The sequence below is a fragment of the Onthophagus taurus genome, chromosome 2 (assembly GCF_036711975.1).
Source record: "Onthophagus taurus isolate NC chromosome 2, IU_Otau_3.0, whole genome shotgun sequence".
NCBI classification, from domain to species: Eukaryota; Metazoa; Arthropoda; class Insecta; order Coleoptera; family Scarabaeidae; genus Onthophagus; species Onthophagus taurus.
In genome coordinates this window covers 28,621,667-28,641,986 of record NC_091967.1, presented here as the reverse complement: position 1 = coordinate 28,641,986, position 20,320 = coordinate 28,621,667, and the positions used below count along the sequence as shown (strand labels likewise).

General features: G+C 35.3%; 3 protein-coding genes and 1 long non-coding RNA gene across 4 annotated transcripts; all 4 read left to right on the top strand.

Annotated features, from left to right (window-relative positions):
* Positions 1 to 1,770: 1,770 nt before the first annotated feature.
* On the top strand, positions 1,771 to 2,412 carry LOC139432675 (uncharacterized). Its single transcript, XR_011642418.1, has 3 exons — positions 1,771 to 1,869; positions 1,923 to 2,150; positions 2,203 to 2,412. It is a non-coding gene; the product is annotated as an uncharacterized lncRNA (long non-coding RNA).
* Positions 2,413 to 11,280: 8,868 nt separating this feature from the next.
* On the top strand, positions 11,281 to 13,469 carry LOC139432691 (uncharacterized). Its single transcript, XM_071201454.1, has 2 exons — positions 11,281 to 11,826; positions 11,925 to 13,469. The coding sequence occupies exons 1-2, from the start codon at positions 11,281 to 11,283 to the stop codon at positions 13,467 to 13,469; spliced, it is 2,091 nt and encodes a 696-aa protein (XP_071057555.1).
* Positions 13,470 to 13,901: 432 nt separating this feature from the next.
* Positions 13,902 to 15,489, top strand: LOC139432690 (uncharacterized). The gene is made up of 2 exons (XM_071201453.1): positions 13,902 to 15,395; positions 15,439 to 15,489. The coding sequence occupies exons 1-2, from the start codon at positions 13,902 to 13,904 to the stop codon at positions 15,487 to 15,489; spliced, it is 1,545 nt and encodes a 514-aa protein (XP_071057554.1).
* Positions 15,490 to 15,542: 53 nt separating this feature from the next.
* Positions 15,543 to 17,048, top strand: LOC139432689 (uncharacterized). Its single transcript, XM_071201452.1, has one exon. It carries the CDS (start codon positions 15,543 to 15,545, stop codon positions 17,046 to 17,048), a length of 1,506 nt encoding a protein of 501 aa, XP_071057553.1.
* Positions 17,049 to 20,320: the final 3,272 nt, after the last annotated feature.

The following is a 20,320-nucleotide window of genomic DNA, read 5'->3' as shown; positions in this document are numbered from 1 at the left end:
TCATCTTTTAATGATCGCTTTATTAAGTGATTTTAAACAACTAAATTCTTCTTTAAATCAGTGTATGAATCTTATGGGGCTGGACTATACAAATTTTATAAAAAAAATCATTAGTTTTCTTTGCTTTTAGCTAAACCTCAAAACGTTAAAATGCAGATAGAAATTTAACATATCGTGAGGGGGTTATTTATGCAAATGAAAATGTGTGTTTAATCTTAAAATAAAGCCACAAATTTTGTTTTCATCCACAATTTTTTAAGTAATTTATAAGGAAAATAATTAAATTTATACATAAACAAAAAATCAACTATATTAAAAAAATCATACCGACTTTATTTATAGGAACTAAGAAACGACTTTTATCTTAAATTAAAGCATAAACCTTGATCTTCATGCCTATGTATATAAGTAATACGTTTGATAACAAAGTTTTCTTGTAAAGTCGAAAAATGTCAATGTTCAATTAAGGTAATAAACGAAAATTGTATTAGACAATAATAAAAATACATTTTTAATTCATTAACTACTTTCTTAATGATATTACATTCCCAAGCTTACCAGTTTCATTCAACCGTTTTACTTCACCCACTTAACATGTCGAAAACATTCGGGTTTTACCTTTTAGAAGAATATTTGCGAAAACACCAAGCTTGGCCAACACCGCAAGGACTACACGGGTTCGGACCAATAATTTTGATTGGGTTAAATTTTATTTTTGGAAGTTACCCATTTATATCAGACATTATAAGTAGGAAATAAGCGCGAATCCGTACACAATTTTATTTACCTTTTAATCCTTTCAGATTACAAGATTAATTTTGCGAAATTTTTATTTACTATGGAAATTTATACAATGGGAGTACTATTAATGTCAATGAACGTCCAACTATTACGAAATCGACACCACTTTTTTAAATTAATAAATTTATTGAGTGATTTTAACCAAGTGGAAATTCAAAGAATTAAATGCGTTGAAAAAAATGTTAAAATTTTATTTAAAACGATTCGGGTCGTTTCATTTTTTGTCGCTTATTTTATGATATGTTATGGTTTGTTGAACGAGGATTGCGATGGTTTAAGTGATTATAAAAGTTGTTTGGTTATTGAGTATTACGTTCCTTTTGGTGTGAGGTATTGGGTTATAACGTTAATATTGTTGTTTCAAGCATACACAATATGCGCTACAATAAATGGGTTATTAATAGGGGTTACGATGTGCTATTATTCGTTTGAGTTGTTTATTGTACGTATAGAGCACCTTAATGATATAGTAAAAAATATACAATTAACTAGAAATAAGAAAAGAAATTTTAAAAAATTGCCTCCCATCATTTTATATCATCAACGTATATTAAGGTGTTAATCTTTTTAAGTAATTATTTTTATTAAGCAAAATATTTTAGGATGTTTCAGTTTTTTAATGGTTTCCTCTGCAGCTTTTTTGTAACCACAACAAAATTTAGTACTACAGTTTGTCTTACTTTGACTACTGTTAAATTTGTTGTGGTAAGAATTAAATTTATTTTAACATGTTTTTGAATTAATCTAATATCTCTTTAGAGTAAGGACTCGATTAGTTTGTTAATGACCATGATTTGCTTAGTAGCAATGTTTGCACCTCACACTTTTGTGCAGAAATTTATTACCGCGGTATGAATAATTTCATTCTTTTTCCCACTATTATTAATTTAATCAAATTAATCAAAATAGGCTGCTGGAGTGGGAGATGAAATATATAACCTTAATTGGTACGAAGCAGATGCATCAACGCGCAAAACCATTCTAATTTTCCTTCAAACAACTCAAAAAGCAGTTGCAATCGAGCTACCATTTTTTGGCCAATTCTCCCATGTTGCATTGGGAATAATTGTAAGTTGTAATTAATTCATTTTAAAATAATACAATAAAAAATATTATTTAAGGAATACAAGAGAGTTTACATTTTATATAATTGGATACTAACAATATAAGGATTTATTCATCATAAATATTTAGCACCTATTTTTAGATGACACTTTTGATGTTTATAATTTCACGCATCAACGCTTACATCAATATATTCTAATTTTTAGTATTTGAAAAAGATACTATATATAGAGAAGAGAAAACTGATAAAAAGATAGAACACGAAATAACGAAGCTCAAATAAGGTAAAGATCAAAAAGTTTTTATAAAGGAATTTTAAACGGGTTTATATTTTAGGATGAATCATTCAGTTATTTTTGCCGTGATGTTACTCTGCTTTTCGAAATCGGTCGTTTCAGTACCCATTATCAACTGCGAACCAAATTCGTTATCTGAGGCTTCGAGTAATCTTCAACAACTTTATTATTATACAGGATGGTCCATTTAACGTGAGACAATTAAGATTGTAGTTATAAGTTAATCGTAAATAAATTAATTTGTTCTACAGAAAAATGCGAACGCCAGTTTTTATGGTTTTAATTTGAATTATTTATTTATTTTATTTTGTTTTTTTTTTGTAGTTATGGTTTTTTATTTTTTATTAACAAACTTATCACTACGATATTATAATATTACATTTAATGAATGTGGCGGTTGCCACATATATTCCCCCCCTAACAAGGAATCACAAATTCAACAAAAGATTTACCCTACATCTTTTGTTGAATTTGTGATTAAAATTATAAAAATTATTTTACAAATAATAATAATAAAAAAGTTGAATTGCTTCAGGTAACTAATATTTCGTCTTCCAACAAGGAAAATAATCATTGAGCTTGCAATAAGTTAATTATTATGTTGGCAAAACGAAAGGGTAACATGTTGATATGAAAAAGATGACTAATGAGTTTTGAGTGGTATGTCAACACAATTGACATTGTCATTGTTGACAACTAAATTATCATTCAGAATGAATGCTGGTTTCAAACGATTAATGTTAATGATAACATGCGAGTTGTTACGAAGAATTTTAAAAGTTTTTTCATATTTTTCTATGACTTTATAAGGTCCATCGTAATTAAACGTGAATGAAGGTCGTTTACCTTCAACTCTAACAAAAACATAATTTGTATTATATAAATCTTTGTGGATAAATGGTTTTGTATAAGAATGAAATGTTGTAGAAATTGGCTTAATTGCGGAGAAAGCTGTCGTAAATTTTCTAAAAGGGGATCAATTTCTATTTGTGGGGTAGAAGTAATAAAAAATTCTCCAGGTAGTCAGAGTGTTTGACCGTATAATAATTCGGCTGAAGTACAACCAAGATCCTCTTTCAATGTAGAACGTATTCCTAACAAAATGAGTGGAAGAGCTTCATTCCATCTTTCACCGAAACTACTTGCAGTAATAGCGGTTTTGAGAGTTCGATGGAATCTCTCTAAAATGCTATTACTTTGTGGATGGTATGTGGATGTGTGGATTTGATGGATACCAAGAATTTTATTAAATTGTGAAAAAAGATTGGATTCAAACTGTTTACCTCGGTCATGGGTTATAGTATGAGGTATACCGAATCTTGAAAAATGATGACGAAGTAATGTGTTTGCAATAGTGGAAGAGGTAATATTTTTGAGAGGAAATGCTTCAGGCCATCTAGTAAATCGGTCAATAACTATTAGTACATATGTAGAACCAAGTGATGGGGAAAGGGGGCCAATTAAATCAATATGTATGTGTTCAAACCTTCCTCTCGGAATGGTTATCTTCTGTAGAGGAGATTTGATATGTCTATGAACCTTTGCTTGTTGGCAATTTAGACAAGCTTTTGTCCATAATTGTATATTTTTGGACATGTGAGGCCAGAAGAAGCGAGATTTAAGGTTGTGAAGTGTTGATCGAATGCCGGAATGAGTTAGATTATGAAATTTATTAAAAATTACTTTTCTATATTTTTGAGGTATATAAATTCTAGGAGACGTTAAAGTAGTGTCGCACCAAAGTAGTACATTTGAGTTTGGAATTTTTGTTTCAGATAAATTATAATTGCATCTGGAAGTTGATTGTTTGTTGATTAAATAAGGTAATTGTTGATCCTGGTCCTGAGCATTTTTAATCATCTGTAAGCTTGGATATTGATTTTCAAGACAATCGACCTGTGCAATCGACATTGATTCGTGACAATGTGTCTGCCACAATGTTCGATTTACCTTTAATAAATTTTATTTCCGAGGTGAATTGGGTAATGTAATTTAAGTAACGAGTCTGACGAGGAGTTTTTTCTGATTTAGAAAAGAACGAATTTATTAGTGGTTTATGATCTGTATAAATAGTGAAGTGATTTCCATGAAGAAAATGCTTAAAAAATTTTATTGCAGAATAAATGGCAAGTAATTCTCGATCGAATGTAGAGTAATTGTCTTGCGCGGATGAAAATTTTTTTAATTAAAAAGATAAAGGTTGTGTTTCAGAATTGAATGTTTGAGCAAGCACTGCTTCCATGCCTATATTGGAAGCATCAGTAGTTAACGAAAGCGACGCATGAATAGATGGATGCGCAAGTGTTGTCGCAGAAGAAAGAAGTTCTTTAGCTTGAATGAATGATAATTCATGTTCATTTGACCATGAAGAGATCGATTTATCTTTACTAGAATTTAGACTAGCTGATAAATTATTCAGTGGTGCTAAAATCTGTGATAGTTTAGGAATGAATCGATGATAAAAATTTATCATACCTAAGAATCTTTGTAGCTCTTTTAACGAAACAGGTTTGGGAAAGTTAGTAATAACATTAACTCTCGATAAAGAAGGACGAATACCTTTTGAAGAAATGTGATGTCCAAGAAAATCTAAAGATTTAACACCAAAAATGCATTTAGGAGGTTGAATGTTGATGTTGTAATTATATAATTTCTTGAATAATTGAGTTAAATGTGAAATATGTTCGGTTTCATCTTTGCTTGCAATAAGAATATCGTCCAAATAAACATAAAGGAAATTGAAACATGAGAGGACTTCATTGATGAAACGTTGGAACGTTTGGGCAGCATTCCGAAAACCAAAAGGCATTTTTATCTCGAAAACGGTTCATTTTACATAAAAATAAACCAAATGAAAGTTATTTTGTGCGAAGGGGGAAACCATATGACGATAAAATTTTTTGACCTTGACCTTATTTTAAAGGTCATATGAAGGTCACTACCTATTTTTTAAATGACATCCTATATTTTTGATTGCAAAATCGGCATCTATGGATAAAAGTAAAATAATTCAAGAAAAAAAAAATTACCGTGTGGTTTTGCTAGTACAACGCGACGGCAAAACATCTTTTGTAGACAAAATCTAAATAATTTTTTTATTCAAAAAGTTTTAAATATTGTTTATTTATAAAAAAAATGATTAAACTATACTATTAATCAACTACAAGTATAAAATTTATAATAAATGTTCAAACATTTCCCCACCCACTTCAATACATTTATTAACCCTTCTACTAAAACTTTTTTCTAGGCTACTATTTCTGCATGCATTTATTATCCGCTCTTCCATGTTTTCTGGCGTAGTCGGTACTTCGCGATAAATATTATCCTTAAGGACGCCCCACAAAAAGAGTCAAGAGGTGTTAAATCAGGTGATCTGGCAGGCCAGGAAATTGGACCTCCCCTTCCAATCCATCGCCCAGCATAATCCCGATCTAAAGCTTCACGTGCAATATGTAAAAAATGTGCTGGACACTTATCATTTTGCAGCCACACATTTTGTCTTTCTTCCCCGTTCAAATCTATCGTTTATAAAAGTAGACTCATTCGAGAATAGCACGTTACTAAAGAAATTTACGTCCGATCTCATTCGTTCTTGTGCCCATTGACAAAATATTAATCGATTTTCAAAATCACCACAATAATACAAAAGAAAAAAAAAAACAAACTACATAAGAAAGAAAAAACAAAAACAAAAACGACATCGAAAGCATGAAACAATAAAAAATGGAATTAAATTAGCAAGTACGAAGCAGAAAAGAAAATAAACACAGACACTAGATAGACTGAAGGACCATAAGAAAGGACAATTTTTGTTGCTTTTCTTTTCTGCCCCACCACCCGCAAGAAATCAATTTCAATATGCTAAACGAATGTGTTTCAATTGAGTAAATTAATTTTACAAAGCAGAAAAAACTAATGACAAATACTTAAAGTTAAAACGGATTTTTTAAACGACATCATTGAATTATAAAGAGATCAACATTGAAACAATAAACATTGCAACTGTGCATCAGTCTTAACAGAGGTGAACCGGCATACGCATTGGATCCAGAAGCAGGTAGTCTGAATAAAAATGGTGATCCAGTAGCATAAGAAGGAAAAACAACAAAAAAACAACAGAGACTTACCGGATTCTTTTTTTCTTTTCAAGTTATCCACGACGATTTGGATACGACACTTTAGTAAAACTGACACTTCACAGGTGCACTTTCTTGACGATTACGATGTGGTATGAAGACGATATCCTTCAGATGAGATGAGTCAGCAAACTCGGACGCTTAATTATGGATCCAGGAGATGATGATGACTTGGAAATTGGACAGGCCCTCTCGTGATGATGAATTTTTTTTTTAAAGACTTCGACGTTTCTTGAATAATGTGATTTTTCTTTAAGTATACGCAACAATACCAAGGTGTGTTTGTGTAGTAGAAATCGAATTTTCTAGCTGTGTTCTTCGGTTTCTTGACTCGAAAGAATAAGATTGGGCCGACGGTAACTTCTAACACTAGCTGCCTCTTCAAATCGACTTCACAGATTTTCGAATTCCAAATTTATTTCTTTTTGGAATCCTCCGCTGCCACCAAATTTTGTTGTATGTTCGATGGGGTTGATTAAATCTCAAAACTCCTTAACTAACTTTTATTTATTTTAATAACTAGACAATATAATGTTTACCTGTTTGGTAAGTTAAGATAAAATGAACGTCGTAACCTCGCTGAAGCCAACTTTACCACAGTTGGTTACGCAGATGATTTAACCATTCTCGTCAAAGGCAAGTATATAAACGTGCTGTTTGATAGGATGCAAGTAGCTCTCAAATTGATAGAGACTTGGTGTGACGAACAAAGACTCTTTGTGAATCCTAAGAAGACAGAGTTGATTCTTTTCACATGGATGAGGAAGTTCCCTTGCTAATACTCCATTGGCGTTGTCAAAACAAGTCAAATATCTGGGCATCACATTTGACAATAAAATGACATGGAGAACCCACCTAGATAATAGAGTTAAAAAAGCGTACGTTGCATTCGGTCAATGTCGGAGGGCTATAGGTAAGACATGGGGTTTGTCACCCAAAATTGCCCTCTGGATTTACACGACTGTAATCCGACCTATGCTTACATATGGTGCAGTAGTATGGTGGTCAAAGACTCTACAGTCTACATGCACTGCTGCACTTAATAAAGTACAGAGATTTGCGTGTTTGTATGTTACAGGTGCGCTGCGGACTACCCTCACTGCAGCCATGGAAAACATGCTGAACCTAACGCCACTTCATTTGTTCATCCAAGAGGTGGCATTGGTGATCATGTTTCGACTGCGAGCAGCAGGAATTCTAATGGGTGAGAGAAATAGTAAAAATGCCAATCTTTGGAATGAAATGGTGGACTACTCACCAATTTTGGATTATGTAACGGATTCCACACCTCTACAACACATTTTTACGAAGATATATCTCACCCAACCAAGTTCCACAGAAATAGAGGTAAAAAAGAGGCTTGGTAGAAACGCTCTACGAACTGTAACGGGACTCGTCACGGGTCACTGTAAGGTAAACAAGCATCTTTATAACCTTAAGCTTGCTGTTAGTCTTCTCTGTCGCCTCTGTAAAGAGAGCAAGGAGACGGCCCGACACATCTTGTGTGAATGCCCCACTCTGTAAGACTTCAGAATGAGAGACTTCGGAGAGGAATGGCCGACCACAGATGGCATCAGGAACACACCTCTGAGCTGTATTCTAGCCTTCGGAAATTCCTTAGACTGGTTGACGTAGCCGGAAAGAGTGCAGGAGGTACAAGGGGCCCGTTGGAGCCTAGGTGCTGTATGTAGATCCCCTTTCCTACATACATACATCGGTTAAAATTTGACAATAAATACATGAAAAGATAATTAATAACTAATTAGTGTCTACTTGTCAACTATGTTGTTTTTGTCAAATCCGGGTGGAGAAGGTTTCGTTGAGTTCACTAGCATCTTCCATGTGCGGCTGAGTTCCCAGCCGATATACCGATATATTAATATGTATTTTTGGTTTTTGAAAATGTGACACCTTAATTACAACAACAAAAAAATACATATAATAACCAACACATTTACAACAGCAAACACAACACGGGTCCTCGCCTAGCTCAATTGGACATTGGGTCGGGTAAAATTTCTTTAAGGCGCCACACAGTTGCTCCCGTATTGTCCACGAACTGTGACGTGAAGTTGGTAAAGTAAATGTTGTAAACAAATAACAAACACAACAAATACAAAAAAAGTAACTGAATTATATACAATAATTTTAAGTTCTAATTCTTTATTTTATTTTAGGTTTTTATTTGACCTTGACTGTGATGAACCTAATCCAGTAAGTCTTCTTCTTCAGCAACACCTTGCAGAACTTAGAAAAGCATAGATAATGATGAAAGAGAGTAGTGGATTCCAACAATTAACTCCCAATATAAAATTTAATAAACTCACAGGTGTGGCACGTATCAAAGCTGGTTTTAAAGAGCGCGAGAATCATCTCTGAAGACTTGTAAAAATACCCTCGTACAAAAAAATGAATGTGTGCATAAACAAAATTTGAATAAGAGAAATAAAAAGAAAATAGGAAACAGAATTGAAATTAGAAATAAGAGGAATATAAAAATGGAAAATTTAGGAAGTTCTAGAAGTACGCTACTAAAAAAATACAAACAAATGTATTAATAAACAATAAAAATAAATAAGCATATTACGTTACGCGTATTATGCAACCCAAAATCTTCCTTCTTTGACAACACAAAACAAATTTACACCAATACAATACATTAAAGACCTACCAAAAAATCAGACCGTTACAAAAAATAAAAATAAGGTAACTTCGTTACAACTAAAAACTTTAGAACCGAAATATTTTCATGTTTCCAAATTAGTACCGTTCCCACTCAATGCAGGTATCTTAGTATTTTAATTCTTAGATTCTACAATTTTCGTCCAGCATTGCAGAATATCATGTATATAACAAATTCCGGGTTTAACTGAAAAGCTGGTAAAAATGTTCAAAAATCATTGCAATCTTGAAAATATTAAAATAGTGGAACATTACCCACGTAAAGCTCAATCTATTTTTACTAACCTTAAAGATCCAACACCCTTGCCTTACAAATCTGGGATTGTTTACAGTGTTTCATGTGGTGGTTGCGGTGGTTGCTATGTGGGACAAACTTCTCAATGGTTGAAAAAGAGAATTAGCAAATATAGAAGTGACATACGTTGTAATAAGAGATCTTGTGCTCTTGCACAACATAGTTTAGATAATGGTCATATCTTCGATTTTGATAATACTAAAGTTTTAGATGTGAGTAATAATTATCACAACAGCGTTTTTTTGGAGATGTTCCACATAGCAATTACCAATGATACTGTGAACTATAGAACTGATATAGATTCTTTGAGTAACATTTATGCTTTGATTTTCGACTTTTGTAAAAATAAATTTAAAAATTCTGATGTATCGTTGGTTGCGTAGTTGGGATGTTGTTTGCACAACCTTTGTTTATAACTTTCGCGCACTTTTCGCTTCACGAATGGTTGCCGGTTTACTTTTTGTTTCATTACGCTCATACGTTTGGTTGGGTTAACACGTTATGGTTGTAACGGCGTGGTTTTGTTTTTTATATGAAGAACAATTAAGACGTAATACTTTTGTATTTAACTTTTGCCCGGTTTCTTTACAATCGTGAGTTACTTTTGTACTTTTATGTAATTTGAAAGTTTTGACTTGATATTTTGTAGTGAGTTCACTCCCTGAAGAAGATTCAATATAGAATCCAAATATTGGAATGATTAATGGATTGTCGTTTTTTAATCCATTATCGTATCCTGGAACAACAACTTTTACGTGTCGCTAACGGGATAAACAAATATCTCCTTCTAAATATAACAAATTCAACTGCTAACCTAGTTTTGAAAATTTTCTGTGTTTTTTAATTATTTTTATTAAATAAAATATTTTAGTATTTTTCAGTTCCTTAACGGTTTGCTCGGCAGCTTTCTTGTACTCATAAAATTTTGTATTTCATTTTGTCTTACTTTTGGTAAGATTTAAATTTATTTTAGCATATTTTTGTGCTAACGATGTGATTACTATTACTAATAGGAAAATTTGCACCTCACACTTTGCAGAAATTTACCACAGCGGTATGAATAATTTCATTCTTTTTTTAAAATTTACTCTAATTAATCAACATAGGCTAATTTTAAAATAATACAATAAAAAATATTGTTCAAGGAATACAAGAAAGTTTACATTTTCTATAATTGGATTTATTTATTAAAAATTGTTTAATCTCGATTAAACAATGTTTTATTCAATTTTTTCTTTTAATTTTTTACTTTCTTTAATAAGGTCAGCAGACAAATTACCAAACGTCGCTGACCAAACGCATCGCTCGCACCGCATAATTGTGTAACGCACACCGCGCGCAATTATGCGACCTAAATTAATTAGTTTTTTAATCGCTTATTAATTGTTAAGTTAGCATTAGGATTTGTATATAAACCCCAAATTTTGAATTAATAAACGGTATTATTGATATCTTCGTAATGCTCATTTCCTTCCTGGATTAAACGTCTGGCCTGCCCGGAGTTAATCCGTTCCATAATAAATATCTGGCTTGCCCGGAGTTTATTTTTCCCAAACACTTTCAAATATCTGGCCTGCCCGGAGTTTGAACATGGTCCTTCGAGCAATTTAAGAAACCAGCAACAACAAATTAAAGTCTTACTTTAATTTCTTCAGTCGCTACGGATCAGAACAAAGGTCCTACGACACGTACAAACTATCAACCAAAATTAAAGTCATACTTTAATTTTCTTTACCTATCACTTTGGACAAAGCCTAAAATTGGGAGTGAGGCTGCTCTCAGAAGTGATTCTTATCCTTGACTATACAACTTATAGTTCTCCATTCCTCGCTACTGACCAAGCCATAAAACAGAGAGTGAGGCTGCTCTCAGTAGCGAATTATCCACTTTGTTACGGACCAGGCCAAATTAGAGAGTGAGGCCGCTCTCAGTAACAAAGCTATCTTTTCAAACATATAATAAATAAAAATAAATAAACAAAACCTTACACTTTTCCTTAATCATGGAGGCGTTAAACCAATATGCCCAAAATCAAGAAGAAATCGGTCAAAACATCAAGAAGTTACACACCAATAATATGACAAAAGATTCACAGTCCCGGAAGACGCCAGAGTATATACAAAAGCGTCTACACACCCTCGAATCGCTTTGGAAGAAGATCGAAGAAAATGATGACAAAATGGAAGAAATAAAAATACCCAATCATTCGTATTACACCTCAAATTATTACCTGCAATTACAGCAAGTATACAACGATGCTCTAAACTACATAAAAGAGTGTCAAAAAGCACAACATCCCGAAACCAGAGTACAAGAAGCAACTGAAGATCCAGAACAGATCCGAAGAATAAAAAGGCAGGAAATAAGAATCAAAGAAATGGGTAAACTAATCGACAAAGTAAAACTGGAAATGGTGCAATCTAAACAAAATAGCACTTATGAATATCTTCGACGTCAACTTCAACAACAAATGGACAGCATCTCAAGATTGGAAGAAGATATCCAGGTAGAAGAAACAAGATTTCAAGCCCGATACTTCGAAGAAGATGTATATTCCAACCTTCAGACGGAATTTTTTGCCGTAATGGAAGAACTAGAAGACATCATTTCTAACCCACCTCCTCTGAAACACGACATATCCCTCAGAACAACACTGCTATACCTCTTCCACAAATAAAACTTCCCGTATTCGATGGATCCTATGACCAATGGATCACCTTCTATGACCTTTTCCAAAAAATAATCCATGCTAGTATATCCCTAACAAAAGTCGAAAAAATGCAATATTTGAAGACGTACTTGAAAGGAGAAGCTAGTCGAATAATCCAACACCTGCAAATATCCGATAGTAATTATGATGCAGCGTGGACACTTCTACAAAAACGTTACCAAAACAACCGATTAATTCTATCAAAACTACTGGACAAGATTTTGGATCTGCCAGCAACTACGACTGAAAACGGGGAAAGGATAAAGGAATTACACGACACAACAGTCGAGTGTCTCCAAGCCATATCGAACCTGGGAATTCCAACGGAATCTTGGGGTCCTATCATAGGAAGAATACTTGTCAGAAAATGGGACTATGAGACGAACAAGCAATACGAACTGTCGTTGAAAGAACCACATAAAATACAAGACTTCCAAGATTTATTAAGTTTTCTCAGAACTCGCTTCCAAACACTAGAAGCAATCGCTGAACCAAAAAAGCGAAACAATCCAATGCAAGCAAAAGAAGCTTACAATAAGAATAAATGCAGATATTGTAATGAAAACCACATAATACACTTCTGCATGAAATTCAAAAAACTTACAGTTCCAGAAAGGACAGAGTACATCAAAGCTCAAAAATTGTGCAGAAATTGTTTATCTCACGACAAAACCAACATGTGCAACTCAACGTCAAGATGTCACATCTGCCAAAAACCACATCATACGTTGCTTCATAGAGATGAGAACAAGCAGATTAACCAAAGCACAAAATCTACAAAAAATGTAATCCTAGTTTCTACCAAAAAAGAAACAAAAAACAGGACTGCGTCAAGCGGACTAGAAAGTGAAGTCCTTCTAGCAACAGCCCTGGTGAAAGTTAAGACAGTTTCCGGAAGTTCCGAAAAACTCCGAATACTTATCGACCCAGGATCCCAAGCTTCCTTCATCACGGAAGAAGCAGCGAACTTACTCGCTCATCCAAGGCAAAAAATACATGCCAAAATATCTGGGCTGGAAGACGGCTCACCAAAGATATCAAAATGGAAAGTGGACCTAAACGTTCAACCTCATTTTCCGAGTAACTTTACCCTCAATACCACTTTCCTTATTCTATCTAAGCTAACGCAATCATTACCAAATAAGAATCTACCAATTTCCTCAGACGAACACTGGACCAACAAAATACTAGCTGATCCCACCTATAATATTCCTGGTCCCATAGATGCTATCATCGGAGCAGAAGAATATGGAAAAATCATTCAAGACGGGATTCATAAAGCTGAACATGGATTATTGGGACAGAAGACGGAGTTTGGATGGATTTTATCAGGAACAATGAAAGAGAAACCAGCTACCACAATTATAAGCATGATAAATCGAGTCGAAGAAGACGCTCAATTAAAGAAGTTCTGGGAAATTGAAGAAGTTTTAGTTCCAAGAATTCAAACGAAAGAAGATGCCGATTGTAAAGATCATTAGCAAAACAACACAAAGAGAAATGATGACGGTACATACACTGTCACAATCCCTTTTAAAACTGAACCAGAATTTGGTGAATCCAAACGTCGAGCAGTAGCAAGACTAACACAAATGGAAAGACGGTTGGCAAAAAATGAACAATTGAAACTCCAATACCACGAATTCATGGAAGAGTACTTAAAACTTGGTCATATGGCAAAAATACAACCCGAAGATCAACCTGCGAAGTACTACATTCCTCATCAAGCAGTTATTCGTCCATCAAGCACTACAACAAAACTCAGAGTAGTGTTTGATGCATCAAGTAAAACCTCCAACGGAATAAGTTTAAACAGCGTCATGCACACAGGCCCTAGGCTACAGTAAGAACTGTCAGACATCTTATTAAGATGGAGAAAACACCGCATTGCCTTCTCAGCTGATATAGAGAAAATGTATAGGCAAATAAGAATTTCGAAAGAAGATGAACCCTTTCAAAGAATATTATGGAGATTCAATACATCGGAGCCTATACAGGAATATAAACTGATGACGGTTACTTACGGAACCACAGCCGCGCCATACTTAGCCGTTAAAACGTTACAACAACTGGCTCAAGACGAAAGAAGCAATTTCCCAGAGGCGTCTAAAGTTGTCTTAGAAGATTTTTACGTTGATGACGTGTTATCTGGTGCAGATTCCATAACAGAAGCACAAATCGTTCGAAAACAACTCAACGAGATGTTAAAAATCGGCGGATTTTTATTGCGAAAATGGACCTGCAACAAACCAGAATTGCTTCAATCAATACCAATCTCACTCAGAGCACAAGCTGACAGAGAAATAGCTGAAGATTGGCTAACCAAATCCCTGGGCGTATATTGGGCACCTTTGACAGACACTTTTCGATTTCAAGTGAATGTGATCATCAATGAAAACCCTACAAAGCGTCACATTCTGTCAGAAGTAGCCAAATTATTTGACCCTCTCGGTTGGCTAGCACCTGTCGTCATAAAAGCAAAAATTCTCATTCAAGAGTTATGGCTCCAAGAATTAGAGTGGGATCAATCGGTACCAGACCAGGTCAAGCATCCATGGTTACAATTTCAAGAAGAGTTAAAAGCGTTAGAAGAAATCAACCTGCCACGGTGGATCAAAACCAGAAAAGGGTCCAAAGTTGAACTCCACGGGTTTTGCGACGCTTCAGAAAAAGCATATGGGGCAGTAATTTATGCAAGATGTCCGAACGAAAACGGAAAAATTACGTCGACCCTAGTAATAGCTAAATCAAAAGTAGCACCTGCAAGAACAAAATCCACATTACCAAGATTAGAACTTTGCGCAGCAGTATTACTTGCAAGATTATTTAAAAGAACCACCAGAACACTAAAATTAGATCAAGAAACTCCACTCTTCGCATGGTCAGATTCTACAATCACATTAGCTTGGATAAAAGGAGATCCAGCGAAGTGGAAGACGTTTGTTACCAATCGAGTCGTTGAAATAAACAATACGATTTCGAAAGAACACTGGCGTCACGTGAGCGGCGAAGAAAATCCAGCCGACATCATATCAAGAGGTATTCATCCTGAAAAATTAGTTCAGCATCAAGTTTGGTGGAATGGTCCATCATGGCTATTAAAAGAAAGATGCTGGCCACAACAAGAAGAGATAGAGAACACCAATGAGGAGATGAAGATCCCAAGAATTATTGCCTGCGTGAAAGCAATCGAAATACCGAAAGAGTACGAACGATTCTCGTCATTGACAAAAATGATTCGAGTACTTTCTTATTATCGTCGATTCATAACAAATTGTTCGAACAAAGCTAAAGAACATGGACCGCTTACCGTTCACGAGATGAATAAGACTCTAAACGCAATCATCATCGAAATCCAGAACAGAACGTTCGAAATGGAAATCAAAAGTCTGCGAAAAAATAACCAAGTGGACAAGAAAAGCAAGCTTTCGACACTTAATCCATTCATAGATAAAGAAGGTTTACTTCGTGTTGGCGGAAGATTACAAAAATCACCACTAGCCTACGATGAAATACACCCAATAATTATTCCTTACCATTCGCAATTTTCTCAAATGCTGATCCAAAATGCACATGCTTCAACTCTACATGGAGGAAATCAAGTAACGTTAGCTTATATTAGAAGAAAATATTGGATCATAAATGGAAAACGTGACGTACGAAACATCCTCCAAAAATGCGTAAAATGCATTAGATACAAGGCGCAGACAGCAGAACAAATGATGGGAGAACTTCCTGCACCAAGAGTCTGCCCAGCTCCCCTATTCACTCATACTGGTGTAGATTATGCTGGCCCGATTCAAATTCGTACCACGAAAGGAAGAGGCCACAAATCATATAAAGGGTACATCGCCGTCTTTGTATGCCTGACAACGAAAGCAATTCATTTGAAAGCAGTCAGTGACATGACCACAGAAACGTTTCTGGCTGCACTAAAAAGATTTACCGCTCGACGTGGTCACTGTAAGCACATGTACAGTGATAATGGAACAAATTTTGTTGGAGCCAGTAAGCTATTACAACCAGACATTGCAACAGTCATCCAGGATCGGTCATTTCAAGACAGCCTTGCAACTCAAGGGACGCAATGGCACTTTAATCCGCCCGCAGCTCCTCACTTCGGAGGAATTTGGGAAGCCGGAGTGAAATCTGTCAAACATCACTTGAGACGAGTCATTGGGGAGACAACATTAACATTTGAAGAACTTTCCACGCTTCTTTATCAAATAGAAGCATCCTTAAATTCCCGTCCATTAACACCTTTAAGTAACCACATGAATGACACCACAGTTTTGACTCCTGGCCATTTTCTTATCGGTAGACCATTGTTATCCTACAATCATCCTTATATCAAAGATGAGCACGATTTATCTTCGAGATGGAAGTTAATTCGAAAAATGAATAAAGACTTCTGGCAAGCGTGGTCCACTGAGTACCTCAGTCGTTTACAGCAGAGATACAAATGGAAAGTTCCACAAGATAATTTCAAGCCTGGTGATGTTGTTATTATCAAAGAAAATATCGTTGATCCCAATCGTTGGCCATTAGCACAAATAACAGACGTCCATCCATCAGATGATGGCAATGTTAGAGTGGTCACGTTAAAAAAGTCTGGTGGAAGTATCCTGAAAAGAGCGATACACAGCTTAGTACCATTACCAATGACCAAAGAGAAACAGGAAGAACCGACCCAAGCAGTTAATATCAATTGCAATCACTACTGCGGAAACAGTGGAAGTCGTAAGAAGAAGATATCAACCATAATTTCCCTCTTGATCCTATGCACCACCATATTCAGTTCGGTCACAGCAACATACAATCTGAAATATCCACATTCTGGATTGTACATCGAACACATGGAACATGCGAAAATAGAAAGAGGACAATTCAGAATCGAGTCCAAGATCAACAAAACAAAAATAGACGAAGATATGGAAACAGCCGCAGGCGCGGTTAGAGATTTCAAATACTTATGTGATAATATTACTGCAATGGGGCATTCTACTCATTGTGAAACTCTTCTACATCATCTGGAAGAAGAAAACAAGCAACTAAAATGATGGTTCATGATGGATTATATAACGTCATGCAAAGAAGACAGAAGAGAGGACTGTTGGGACGATTATTAACGAGCGTTTTCGGCGTCAACGAAGAAGTATACCAAGATATCGAGGCGTTAGAGAAGAATCAACAAACTCTAATAAAAGCATCAAACCATCAAACTAAATTCATGATGTCTGCAATTTCCACTTTCAACGCCACCGAAGCCAGAGTTTATGCCCAACTAGAGAAGTTTCGCGTAAAACTAAACCAAGGACTTTCTGCGTTAAACGAAATGAATCGTTGGTTCGCCAAAGTCGATGTGAATCAATTGAACATCTATGTATTGAACTCATATCACATAGCTATAAACATCATTTCGGAAATAAGTCAATTTTATACCAAGGTGATGCATCTACACCTGGGAAGAGGAGATCTGTATGACATTATGCCACCAGCTCACATACACAGAATAATTACTTCAGCAAATTCAAAACTTCCGTCGAATATTCAAATCCTTCAAGCTCCAATCATAAAACTAAAAATGGAACAAAATGAAGAGTTTATTACGATATTTACGTATTTTTCCATGGCAGAAGTAATTGACTTCGAAATTATTAAAGTCAATACTATACCGCTCAAGATTACAAATGCAACATACTGGATACTAGAAGTTCCAAACGAAATCTTCGCAATTGATTACAACAATCAATTATATTTTCAACTCAGCCACGAAGAATTTCATGAGTGCATAGTGGTAGAAGTTACGAAATACTTATGCGCTCCCACATTAGTAAAAAGCATCGAAAATAATCCCAGTTGTGTCATCAATGAGATTTATAAACGTCAAGATGAGCCACCATGCGGAATTCAGGAAGTCTCAATAAATTCGATCATCTGGAAAGAATTATATATGAAGAATACCTGGATTTTCATAACACCGAAACCAGAGAAGATCGCTATAACATGTTCTGGCACACGAGAAGATGTACTATTAAATTCAACGGGTGTACTCCAGATTTCTCAGGACTGCGTTATAAAAACTAAACAAATTATATTAGCACCCAAGAGAGACAACAGTATTACCATAACAGCCAGTTTCAATCACCCCATCGTACTTCCAAGGAATATCACCGTAAAAAAAACCATGTGTCATTCCAAAACTATCTGAAGAAAAGGTCATCAAAGCTGGAGATGAAGTTTCTCAGCTTATGGCCACAGAAGAATTAGTAAATGAAGAGATACGAAACGTGAATTGGCGTCATGTGAAACACCATTCAGCATTGATCAGCACTCTTACAACTCTATCAATCGTCATTGTAGTTGTCATATCATGGCGATTGTATCAATGGTGTAAGGTGAAATGTCAAAGAAAACCAAAACCAACAGAGACATCCAATATTGAAGAAGGGATTCCTCTGCAACCGATCAAGTCGGAATCATCTGCAGTGGGAGGAATTCAACTACAACCAATCTACGCGGAAATTCACCAAAGAATGAACTCCGAACAGTAATACGGTGTAGGGAAGTGTAGTGTAGTGAATTAACATAACAAAAGACAATAACCTCACTAAGTAATAAATTTTCTCTTTTTTTTTGGCGGGCAGAATGTTTAATCTCGATTAAACAATGTTTTATTCAATTTTTTCTTTTAATTTTTTACTTTCTTTAATAAGGTCAGCAGACAAATTACCAAACGTCGCTGACCAAACGCATCGCTCGAACCGCATAATTGTGTAACGCACACCGCGCGCAATTATGCTACCTAAATTAATTAGTTTTTTAATCGCTTATTAATTGTTAAGTTAGCATTAGGATTTGTATATAAACCCCAAATTTTGAATTAATAAACAGTATTATTGATATCTTCGTAATGCTCATTTCCTTCCTGGATTAAACGTCTGGCCTGCCCGGAGTTAATCCGTTCCATAATAAATATCTGGCTTGCCCGGAGTTTATTTTTCCCAAACACTTTCAAATATCTGGCCTGCCCGGAGTTTGAACAAAAATCAAAAACGCATTTATCATAAATATTTAGCACCTATTTTTAAAAGACACTTTTGATGTTTATGATTTCACGCATCAACGCTTACATCGACATATTTTAATATTTACTATTTGAAGAAGATGAAGAGAAAACGGATAAAACGATTTACGCGAAACAACGAAGCGTCCTTATAAAAGATCCCCCAAGCTAAACGCACACAGAATCCAGCAACCAAAGTTCACAAGTTCTTCAAGTAAGCTCAAATAAGGTAAAGATCAAAAAATTTTTATAAAATAAATTTTAAACGGATCATTTTTTTAGGATGAATCATTTAGTTATTTTTGCCCTGACGATACTCTGCTTTTCGAAATCGGTCGTTTCAGTACCCATCATCAACTGCGAACCAAATTTGTTATCTGAACCTTCGAATAATCTCCAACAACTTTGTTATTATATTATGGACAATTTGAGATTACAAGACAATATGAGTAATAATATCACAGTTAATTTAATTCTTTTTGAATTTTTTTTTTGCGTTATAGGTGACACCATTGGGGATAAGCACGCAGAACGTGGAATCAAGAGACAGGCAGTTGATCACGTGTTTCTGCGATTTGGTAAACGATTTGGCTTGTAAATTACTACTTTAATAATTCATCACGAATTTTCAACACTTTGTTATAGTCATATTTAAAAAATAAAAACTTGAATTAAATTTATTTTAATTTTATTATTATTAGCTGCGATTTGAGCAATTATAATAATTAATAATAATAATAATTTATTGCCATCAGTGGATTACAATACATAATTCACATAATAATAATAATAACAACAATAATAACTCAGGTCCCGCGGGGGAGCTGGACCCCCACCGGGCGCGTCCCCAGGTGGCGGATAGGGGAACGCTCGCTTCGGCGAGTATCGGGTTAACCCGATGCGGACCAACCAGCCGGACTTCTATAGTCTGTTTTTTTTTGCCAGGACCGGCACGGCACCGGCTTGTTACGTCTCTTGTTCTTCGTCTTCTTTTTCGTTTTTATGTGATTGGCACGTATTTTGGAAACCCTGGGAGTGCTGACGAAGCCTCCGGTGTCTCGGCCGGGGGTGGAGGAGGCTGATGTGAGCTTGCTCTGCCGAGGGGGGACTGGGTACGTGTCAGAGGCCAGCCACTTCGGGCCCTGATCAGATAGTGTAGAATGGATGCGGAGGTCGGAATCCGCATTGCCCCGAACGAGTGTCGATTCGTCCGTGTTTATCCGGAATCGATAAAATGAGGGTCGGGCCCCGGGGAACTGGGGTAGG